Raw genomic sequence first — 12227 nt, forward strand, 5'->3', positions numbered from 1 at the left:
AAAATGGGTCAAGGGTCAGAGAAACAGTGTTCTGCCCAGCACATGTATATATTGATTTCCGTGGTACTTATACTAGTCCTAAAATAATTTTATTTGTACATTTCTCATTCAAAAAATTCTGAAGTTTTAATATGTAAATTTGCTATCCATTGCTAATGCTTATTCGAAGTTTATACAATCCTACCTCTTAACAAAATGTTTCTTTCTCCAATCTTTTTTAAAAAATAGTTTTTATTTTTATATTTATTTGAGATAGAGAAAAAGAGGCAGATAGGAAGAAAGAGAAAGAGAATATGGGTGCATTAGGGCCTCCAGCTGCTGCAAACGAACTCCAGACCCATGTGCCACCTTATGTATCTGGCTTATGTGGATCCTGGGGAATCGAACCTGGGTCCTTTGGCTTTGCAGGCAAGCACCTTAACCATTAAGTCATCTCTTCAGCCTTCTTCCATTCTTATAAATCCTATAATTCTGAGTCCAGTTGGGGAAAAAAAGCAATGACTCAATAGTATGTCCTTTGTCTTCTATATTTGGACAATTCCAACTTTTATTAAGTAAATTTATGGTAAACTGCACAATCCTAGCAATGGCTCTCTGATACACATGAAAAAAATATTTAAATTTAAAAATTTCAAGCAACAATACCAATGCCCACTCCAATCTGTGTCTCTAAGGGAGTTATATCAAGTTCATGCTTTCAGCCAACAGCTTAAAATATGCTGTTTCACAGGTGCAGTAGGTTCTAACCCTTACATCCACAGGAAATCATGTTGCTACCTCCTTCCAAACCACTATACAAAACACATATACAATTGGCATTTTCCTCAGCTTTGAGCTTTCTGGTTCATGTCTAACAATTGCCTACCAAACTGGTTAAGATTCGCCTATAGTGGCAAACTCAAGGCTGGAGAACTGAAGTGCAGCTCTGAAAAGGGTCCAGCAGTCACCCAGTGGCCCTTTGTTTATCATTCGCTGCTGCTGTTGTTGCTGCTGCTGCTGCTGCCGCCGCTGCTGCTGCCATGGCTGCTATCCTTTCTCTTGGGGGAAGATGAACTGTCCCGGACTGGCAGAAGGTCATAATGGCAAGGGATGTGGCTGTTCTTTGGGAGGTCATATGGATCTTGGGTGAGATGCCCATTATTGCTGAATATCCCTTGGACAGTACTCACTGTCGGTTCTGTGATAACCAGAGATATATGACTTATCAGCAAGGGGATACTTTAAAAATATATTATTACAAACATCAAATACACAAGAAATACTTTTATAAAAATAAGGAAATATTAACTTTAAAAACATTGTTCTTTTATAATCACATAGGACTGGGAACTCTGCCATTGTTGGACCAGTTCACAATACAGAAATGTGTCCAAAACAAAGGATGACTGTGGGGCTGGTGTGAAGAAATCAAGGGAATGTACAAAAACCTTGGTTAGAAATCATTGTCTGAAACCTTGGGAATACTTTGGCCAAACCCTAATTCTATAGGTGACAAGCCCTTAATTCATGGAAGCACACAATCCATTCACAACTTTAGGACTCAAGTCTCACACACTGAGTTGAATTTCCATCTTACTGTGGTGGCTTACAGACTAGTTCAAGGGGGGTTGTTAATGATTCAAAATGAGAATTTAACTTCACTATAGCTTCCACATTGAATGGCTTGCTGGATCCTTTAAAAAAAAAGTTTAATTGTTTTTTGTTTTAAAACTTTTTATTGGAAACTTCCATAATTATAGACAATATATCATGACCATAATCCTCTCCCACCACCCCTTTCTAAGACACCCTCCAATGAATCTCTGGCATGCTTATGACATACAATTAATTACTTGCATTAAATTAGTCATTTATTTTATAGGTAGTAATTTTTAAAAAGTTAAAATCATGAACTCTAGGAGAGAGAGAGAAAAAACTATAGAGACCTGCTGTCTAATGAATGTTGGCTATTGTATATTTTATTTTATCCCAAATGACAGTTGCAAAAGACACTAAAAATAACAATAATTTTATATTGAATTATTTCTAATTTGTATCATATTTCCATCTAAGAATACAACTGATGTATTAGACAAGTTTAAAATAAAATGCTCCAATTCTGCTAAAAGCATTGTGTTAATATAAAGAATACAACCAGCACATGGAGCCGCCTGTTGAATCTATTTGAATCATTTGGTTTATCCTACCTGATACATTAACTAATACCATATACATACCACTGTCCAGCTGTGCTGAGATATTTATGATTATAAAACAAATGATAGATGAACATGTAGAAGGTAAGTAAAACTATTTGAAATTTACTAAGAGGTAAAAAAAAACATTTCATAACCATTAATAGGATGACTATAAATGCTAGTTGCTTATAAAATACGGACCACTTAAGATTGTTTCCAAAACATAGGTTCTTTCTATAGCTGGAGAACTCACCAACTTCATACACATTCTTGTTGGCTGAAGTTGAGTTACTGATCTCTGCATATGGGGAGTCTCTTCGAGCTGGTGACTTCATCTCCACATAGCCACATTCTGAGCTTTTAGGGAGAAGTACTGGTGGATCTTTAATTGTGGCATATGGGTTTTCAGAACTGCTTAGGGAGCAGTTACTTGAATTATATTCAGAATTCTTTCCCAGATCTATGAAGAGAGAAGGAAGGCAAAAAAAAATATATTATTGCATAGGCATAATCATTTCCTGTTCATAATTTACTTGGACAGGTTGCTTCTGTTTCTTTATGCGTATGTTCCTATAATTATATCTGTTTAAAATGATGCTACACATTTTCTACTTATTTTGGAGACAATTTTCTATAAACTTGTCCATCTATAAAGCAATTTTGGTTCTCCTAAGGGGAAAAAAATGAAAATACCTTGGAGCTGATTTAATTTTGATGCTCACATTCAAATACGATTAATCCTCTTCTGTTTTACTAATAGAAAATTTACTCCTTAAAGCTTTTAAGTAAGGAAACCAGCAGTTAATGGCTCCAGGAACACAAGACAATTTTATTATCATTATGAGAAAGGTATTTATGTTGTGAAAATGCCCTGTAAAACTTGAGTACTGGGCACCATATTGCTCAAACCTGTCCTGAACAGCAGACTCAGTCATCACATATGCATATTAATCTCTTTTTCTCTTCCTGGTTACTTCCCATTTCATATTTCTCCCTCTCTATATTTCTTTTAAAGGAAATATGAACATTTCTTCATCAAAATGAAACCTTTGTTCCCTAAAGATTTTCTTCCATCATCACTCTCTCGATGCCAATCAAACATGTTTATATGTTCATGGATCAATTTTTCACATTGACAACTCTAGATTATCTGTACACTTCCACTTTTGCTTATTTTAAAAATTATTTGTCTGAGATAATCCTCTAAAGTAAGATTCAGCTACGCATATTTCTTCCTCAAACTTACACCATACCTTTTAAGGACTTTCCCATATAGCTTCTGTCAAGTCCAAAAGCCCCTATGACAAAGAAAGAAAGTCACCTATAAGAATTAAGTATAGAGGAAAACCATCAAATTTTCGGAGACTGTAGTGGGTGATCTCATTGCAGTGACTCACCAAGGCTGTGCAGAAAAACCTTAATACCACATCGTCTGTGCCAGAGGTTGCTGCACCTCCTAATCTGTGACAAGGACTTTTATGAGAGGCTAATGTATTAAGGGTAGAAAATGAGGCACAGGGCAATAAATTAGTTACTTGAATCAAGGCTGCATAATAGAAAGGAAATAGCCCAAACTAAATCTGAGAATTCACTCCTATGTGCAGCCCTAACAAGAGCCCAATTATTTTCTCAGTAACCCCTGTTATGCTATTGCCTCTGTTATAAAAATTAGAAGCTTTAAGCACTGTTGACATAACACTTTATAGGCCAAGACCAGACCTTGACCATTTTTATTCAGCTTTTATTTAAACAATTTGACCTGTCCAGTTTGAAGGGTGGAATTTCTGCATGAGGTAAATTGGCTTTCTTGTTTTAAAATGTCTGACCTTCATGGAGGAAGTTAGTGAGACATATAACAATATTCCTGCCCACACTGGGAAAAATGAGGTATTAACAAACCAATAAAGTAGTAGCCATCTTTTTAAGAACACCAGACTTTAAGCACAAGTTCATGGCTTTATATTACCAAGAAGACAAGAGGTTCTCCTGTAGTGCATGTTAGCCCACCTGGCATAAAGGCTAATATGCTCTGGAATTACTATATAGGAATCAAAGATTCTATTGGCACTGTTATGACAAAAAGAAAAAAAAATAGATTAGGGCTGGAGAGATGGCTTAGTGATTAAAACATTTACATGTGAAGCCTAAGGACCCAGGTTCGATTCTCCATTACCCACGTAAGACAGATGCACAAGGTGGCACATGTGTCTGGAGTTTACAGTGGTTAGAGGCCCTAGTGCACCCATTCTCTCTCTCTATCTGCCTGCCTCTGTCTCTTTCTCTCTTATAAATAAATAAAAATAAAACATTAAAAAAAAACAAAAAAAATCCCCAATAGATTAGGGAGTAAGAACTTCCATTTCCTTATTTATTAGCCACATATCTATGGGAAGATGCTAAGTTCTGAGTGCCAATTTTCTTATCTCTAGAAGGGGGAAGACAAAAACTGCCTTCCAGCTTCACATGGCTATTGTCCTCATTAAGTGAAGTAGAACATAAGGAGAAAGCTTTGTAAACTCTGAAGCACCATATGAAGGAACGGGGTTTCATTTACTGTGATACTTGTGAGCATCCAATGAATTTTTCTAATATTTTCAAAGCAATGTTATAGACTTAGTTAAAAGCAGTCACTAAGCCAGGCGTGGTGGCACATGCTTTTAATCCCAGCACTCAGGAGGCAGAGGTAGGAGGATCGCTGTGAGTTCAAGGTCACCCTGAGACTACATAGTTAATTCCAGGTCAGCCTGGACCAAAGTAAGACCCTACCTCAAAAAAGAAAAGAGAAGCAGTCAGTAATGACTTATGAGGAACATTTCCATTAAGTATTTGAGAATGGTAAGAAATGAAAGCCCTGCTCCTTTGTATACATTTACAGTAATATAAAAAACACATTTCTGGGCTGGAGAGATGGCTTAGCGGTTAAGTGCTTGCCTGTGAAGCCTAAGGACCCCGGTTCAAGGCTTGATTCCCCAGGACCCACGTTAGGCAGATGCACAAGGGGGTGCATGCGTCTGGAGTTCGTTTGCAGTGGCTGGAGGCCCTGGCACGCCCATTCTCTCTCTCTCTATCTGCCTCTTTCTCTGTCTGTTGCTCTCAAATAAATAAAAATTAAAAAAAAAAATACCACAGTTCTGTCCTATGGGGGCCACAGAGAAAGGCACACCTTTGAGAAGGAAGAAGAGAGGCTTTCCTAAAGAAAAAAAAGGGTGTGTAATATTAATCATTGTGGGGCAGGAAATGGGAATATTTTCTTCTCTCGGGTATATCTTTTTGGGTATTAGTTATTAAGAGTCTAGCCCAGCTCCAAGTTGTTGGAAAGGGCACAAGATTATATGTTATACAGAGAGATAGGACAAAAGAGTTTATACCAAAGAGAGGTCTAGCCTTTGCTCTCAGTTCCTGGGAAGATAATAACCTCTAAGATTTTGCAATATTCTGCCCAACAAGTGTTTTTGCCATCCTAGAGAACAAGGGGACAGCTTTGCTAGATAGCCTGACAGAGAGATTCATGGTGTGTGTATGGTGGGGGAGGGCATGTCATAAGAGCTTGTCTTTTACAGGCACAGAAACTAAAGTTCAGCCATAAGGCTAGTAAGCCATGTTTGGACATAAGGGATGAGATGGCAATACTCTGGAATAAGTCAGCACCATCCATGATTCCACTGGGAAAGGGCAACTGAGAGACTCATGCTTCCCTGAACTTTTCCCTTGCTTGATTTGAGTCCATATCCTTTTACTATAAAAACCTGAACCAAGGATTATTGGAGTGTTCAGTGAGTCCTTCTTGAAAGTTATTAAGCCAGAGGTCGTGTTCACTCATGAGTTTCTGGAGTCAGAGCTAAGACTAGTCTTGGCGACTGCCAGACTTTGTGGAGAGACTGTGGATAAAACAAGGTCTGTAGCTTCTGATAGCAACCTCATGGGGAGTTCTGTCTATGTTCCTCTTTGCCAAATTCCCTCAGCTGTCTCCAAACTGCAAAAAAGTATTACTAAATGCCTATCTTTGTCCTGGCTGTGCAATTTCTAGCCTTTATCAAGGCATTGAAAAGAAGTGCATGTGTAGGTCTAAATTAGGGAAAAGTTGGGGATGTGAAATCAATCAACCAGTCATATTTTCTCCTCAGTTTCTGCAAACAATTTTGACAAGGAGCAGGTAGGCTTCATCCCAAACTTGTGTATGTAATAGCCTCTGGGAAGTGTGCATGCTTGTTTTCATCTGATTCACACAGGAAGTCAGTGCATGATCATTGTCCCTATTTTACAAGTGAATAAATCAACATGAGGGTAAGTGTGCTTGGCTCAGTGTCACATAACAGGATAAAAGCAAAGGCAGTTATTAAGGGTCAATGTCATTATTTTTGTGTGTTCTAAAGTCAGCACAAGATACAATAAGATTGGACATGAGGAGTTTTTTCTCACCAGTATTGAATGTTGACCCAAATATTTCTTTGGAATGAATTTCAAGTATAATTTAGACCTTTATTGTGATTCTGACATACAATTTTACTATTTTAGAAATACATATCACACTGATAATACTGGCATAGCAAACAAATAAGAGTTATGAATTTATGATCACTGTTTTACTAAAACATTTCTATTTTTACAATGAGAAGCATTCCAGAGTGGAATGTGGACTGACATGCATAGAGTTCACAGAAGAAGCTGAGAGGAGTTGTCACAAGACCAGCTTTGTAAAGCATTTTGTTTTCTACTTTATGTATCACTGGATCAATATTCATGGTAGAGATAGTAGAGCCTACCTAGTAAGATTGCCAGAATTAAAAAATACAAATGCATAAGTTCAGGTAAAATTACTATTGACAAAACAAATAATTTTTAAGTCATGTTAAATGCAATAGTTGTGATATTTTATTTTAATTAATTAATTTGCAAGGAGAGAGAGAATGAGGGTGGGCATGCCAGGGCCCCTTGCCACTGCAAACAAATTCCAGACATATGCACCAATTACTAAATTAGGCTTTACATAAGTACTGGGGAATCAACACCAGACAGTTAGGCTATGGAAGCAAGTACCTTTAACCACTGAACTGTCTATCCAGGCCAGTTGTAATATTTTTAAAACACACTTGATTTTTATCTAAAATTTCTATTTCACTGGGCTTTCTGGCAACACTACCACCAAATAAACCTACTTGAAAGGGTTTATTATCTATAAAGCACAGCACCCGTGTTTATTACTATATCACTAATCTCTTTCCAGAGGATGGTCGGAAATTATACCACATACTCAGTGGTGCATCTATAACCCCCATTTAGGAGATCAGCATAATTAAAAATATTTTCACAATAAAATGGCTCTTCATTCTAATGTTCTTCCAATTGTACAGTGTAGCTTTCCAAAGACTATACAAAATATGAGATCACAATTGACAAAAAGCAAAAGCAGATATGAGAATGTAGCTGTTTGTCAGTAAGCCAGATGATAAACAGATTTATAAAAAGATGAAATAGGGATTTGGATCCAGCTGGAATTTGCTGGGAAGTACTTTTACTCCCCAGACCCTGCCTTTGATAGCAATAGCAGAACTACTGAGAAGGGATTCTTCCCCCAAAACCCCTGCTCATACAACCCCCTCACTTTCTAGTCAAACCTCTCTGAGTAGCAAATTCCTAGCTGATCACATTCCACAGCTTGCACAGGCCTCCCAGGGTTGTACCCAGAACTGCCTGGAGGAGGAATATATACATATACATACATACATACATACATACATACATACATATATATATATATATATATATGCTCAGATTCAAGTGCATCCAGCTCTAACCTGCACACAGAACACCATCCCTCATCTATTTTGATTAAAGTTGATCAGGACACTTAACACAGGCTCCACAAGAGCTATTGCTGCTGCATTCTTAGCAAGACAAGAGTACTATCTAGAGATAGGCAAACCCAAAGCAAAGCAAAGCAAATAACTCAAAACAAGATATATTCCCACCAAGACTTTCCAGTTCAATATTGAAAGCATCTAATGAAACTTCAGAGAATATTCCAGTCACAGGGCTGGAGAGATGGCTTAGCGGTTAAGCACTTGCCTGTGAAGCCTAAGGACCCCGGTTTGAGGCTCGGTTCCCCAGGTCCCACGTTAGCCAGATGCACAAGGGGGCTCACGCGTCTGGAGTTTGTTTGCAGAGGCTGGAAGCCCTGGCGCGCCCATTCTCTCTCTCTCCCTCTATCTGTCTTTCTCTCTGTGTCTGTCACTCTCAAATAAATAAATAAATAAATAAATAAATAAATAAATAAATAAAAATATTCCAGTCACAGAATTCCAAAATGAAATAATGATAAGCATATTAAACAAACTTAATGAGGCCATGAACAAGTGGCTAGATGCAATGAAAGAGAATCACAAAAGCTAGGCATAGTGGCACATGCCATTAATCCAAGCACTTCAGAAGCAGAGGTAGGTGGATCACAGTGAGTTTGAGGCCATCCTGAGACTATATAGTGAATTCCAGATCAGTCTGGTCATCTAGAGTGAGCCTATACCTTGAAATAACAAAAAAAAAAAAAAAAAAAGAAAGAAAGAAAGAAATTAAGAAAAAGAAAAGAAAGTGAATCAAGAAAAGAGCAAAAATAGGTAAAAAAAAAAAATCTCAAAGGATAGCCAAATAAAATGGAAGAGAATGGGAAAAAAATCTTGAAATATAGCTGAATGAAATAGAAAAGAATGAGCAAAAAATGAACTCACTAATCAGTAGAATAAACACAATAAAGGCATGATCAAATGCAGGAATATATTCCAAGAGAAAATAAAAAAGTTAACTCAAGAAATAAGAACACAATTCAATAGAGATCAAAAACTGAGGAAAAATATAATGGAAAACAAAAATGAAATAATCCTTCTAAAAGGCTCCCAAGAAAGCCTCACCAGAATAGACAATATGGAGGTTAGACTATCAGAACTCTAGGACAAAAAAGAAGAAAAAAATCAGGAGTCAAAAAACAGTGACAAGCTAAAAAAAATGTTTGAACAGAATATGAGAGAAATGTGGGACACCTTAAAAAGACCAAATATTTGGGTCATGGACATATAAGAAGGGGAAGAAATGTAGGACAAGGGTACAAGGAATATCTTCAACAAAATTGTTGAAAATTATCCTACTCTTACAAAAGAGAGGCCCATCCAGATATAGGAGGCACACAGAACAACAAGTAGACAGGAGAAGAGAAAAAATCCTGCATGTCACATTAGAGTTAAAAGACTATACACAGAAAACAAAAAGTACTTAAAGCTGCAATAAAAAAACCTTATTACATACAATACTAAGTCCATAAGAATTACCTCCTACTTTTCAAGGAAAACTCTAAAAGCCAGAGGGTGTGGAATGGAGTATTTCAAATTTTAAAAGACTATGACTGACAACCCAAACTACTATAGCTAGCAAAATTATCCCTCATAATAGAAGGTGAAAGTCAAACTTTCCACAATAAAAACCAATTTTATGAATATATGAGTAATAATACAGCCCTACAGAGAATACTGTATGAAATACTCCACATTGAAGAGATGAATAAACATACTAAAGAGGCTACAGGAGGGGACAAGTACTAATAAAAACTAGGACAGACATGAAAGCATACGAAGATCAAGAAAACACAAAACTTCTCAAAGTCTTCAATTTGACGGGGAATTACTCACACCATACCTTACAATTAAAATTCTGAACATCAATGGACTCAAATTTCCAATCAAATAATACAGGTTAACAAGCTAGGTCAGAAAACTGAATCTATCCATGAAAGAATGGAAAAAGATATTCCAAACAATTGGAAATAAGAAACAAACAGCTGTAATTATACTATTTGAAAGAATAGACTTTACACAAAAATAATCAAAATATATAAAGAAGGCCACTTAACACTCATTTAGGGAACAATTCAACAAAAGAATAATTACAATAATAAGGTTATATGCACTAAACAAAGGTACACCAAATTTTAAAAAGCAGTATCTACTAGATATTATATAAGAAATAAATCTCAATAAAATAATAGTAGAACATTTTAATACCCCACTATCATCAATAGACAGATCATCTAAACAGAAAACAAACAATTAAATAGTGGAGCTAAACAACACCACTGATCAAATGGACCTAAAAGACATTTTCAGAAAATTCCATCCTAACTCTACAGAAGAGAATGCACACTATTCTCAGCAACTAATAGAACCTTCTCTTTAAAAAAAAAATAGCAAGTACCCACAAACTCAGGAAAATTGACATAATTCTCTGCATTATATCTGACCATAATGCAATAAAGATAGAAATCAAGAACAAGAGAAACAACAGGAAATACACCAGCTTGTGGAGATTGAACACTCACTATTAAACAATGAATACCTTATTAAAGATAAAAATGAAATAAAAATTTCTAGAACTGGATGACAATGAAAACATAACATACCAAAAGTTATGGTAAGTTTATAGCACTAAATTCTTACATTACAAAATTAGAGAAATATCGAATTAATGACTTAACAATACACCCGAAGGCATTGGAAAAACAAAACAATCTAAACCCAAAAGTACCAGGTAGAAAGAAATAATCAAGATCAAAGCAGATATCAATGAATTGGAAATGATGAGAAAAGTTTAATTGCTAAAGGCTGGTTCTTCAAAAACAATTAACAAAATTGACAAGCCTCTAGCCAAATAGATCAAAATAAATAAAGAGAAGACTCAAATTAACAAGAGTAGAAAGTGAAAAGATGTTACAACAGATACAAATGAAATTGTAAGAATATTAGTAAATATTTCAAAAATATACATGGTACAAAATTGGAAAATCTGGAAGAAATAGATTAGTTCCTTGATTCATATCACCTATAAAACTGAATTCAGAAGAGATAAATTATCTGAATAGAGCCATAAATCAAATGAGACTGAAAAAGTAAGTAAAACCCTCCCAACAACAACAACAACAAAGTCTAAGCCCAGATGAATTCACTGCAGAATTCTATCAAACCACTGAAGAACTGAAATTACTTTTTCTCAAGTTTAATCACACAATGAAAAATGAGTGAAGGTTCCTTGACCCCTTCCAGTAATCAAGCATTTACTAATACAAAACCAGACAGCGATATAAAAGAATAAAATTATACCCCAATATCCCTGATGAAACTATATGCAAAACCTCTCAATAAAATCCTTGGAAACAAAATCCAAAAACACATCAAATGTATCATCCATCTTGATCAAGTAGGTTTCATGAGAGGGATGCAGGGATGATTCAACATATGGAAAGTGATAATAAATTCTTTCATCATTGTGGCAGGATATAAAGTTAACATGATAACACCAGTAGCCTTTATTCAATGACAAACATAGAAAGCAAAAAAGGAAGCAGTTCCATTTTCAGTAGCCACAAAAATTTAAACATCTTGGGATATCACTTACTAAGAAAGTTTTTACCTATACAGTGATAACATAAAAATAATAAAGAAAGAAACCGAGGAAGATATGAAAAGGTGGAAAGACCTGCCATGCTCATGGACTAGAAAAATTAAAATAATAAAAATGGACACCCTACCAAAAGCAATATACAGATTCAATGCATTTCCAATCAAAATTATAGCAACATTTTTTCAAAGAATTATAAAAAAGTAGTCTCAAAATTCATATAAAATTACAGAAGGCCTCAGATAGCCAAAAATATCTTCAGCAAAAAATACTACCAGTGGTGTCACCATACCTGATTTCCAGTTATATTACAAAGCCATAGTAATAAAAGCAGCATGGCACTGGCACAAAACCAGACACATAGGTCAGTGGAATAGAATAGAAGACCCAGGTTTAAATTTTAGTTACTACAGTTACCTGGCCTTTAACAAACAGACCAAAAACACACTGGAGAAAACAGAATTTTTGACAGAGTGCTGGATAAATTGGGTAACTACATGTAGAAGTATAAATTTGGACCTTCTTCTCAAGCTCTACTTAAAAATCTCCCAAATGTATCAAGGACCTCAATATAAGACCTGAGACTTTAAAACAACTAAAAAAAATAGGGGAGCC

General features: G+C 35.8%; 1 protein-coding gene across 1 annotated transcript in view; it reads right to left on the bottom strand.

The window, feature by feature from the left end:
* Positions 1-329: 329 nt before the first annotated feature.
* The window catches only part of Megf10 (multiple EGF like domains 10), a 215192-nt gene continuing 203294 nt past the window's right edge, over positions 330-12227 (bottom strand). The window contains exons 23-25 of the mRNA XM_045131157.1: positions 3431-3475; positions 2431-2637; positions 330-1177 (exon numbers count right to left, since the gene is read on the bottom strand). Coding sequence (XP_044987092.1) covers positions 966-1177; positions 2431-2637; positions 3431-3475 — 464 coding nt within the window. The 3' untranslated portion in view covers positions 330-965. The remainder of the gene's footprint in view (positions 1178-2430; positions 2638-3430; positions 3476-12227) is intronic.

This window comes from Jaculus jaculus, chromosome 12 (genome assembly GCF_020740685.1).
Source record: "Jaculus jaculus isolate mJacJac1 chromosome 12, mJacJac1.mat.Y.cur, whole genome shotgun sequence".
In the NCBI taxonomy this organism is placed as follows: Eukaryota; Metazoa; Chordata; class Mammalia; order Rodentia; family Dipodidae; genus Jaculus; species Jaculus jaculus.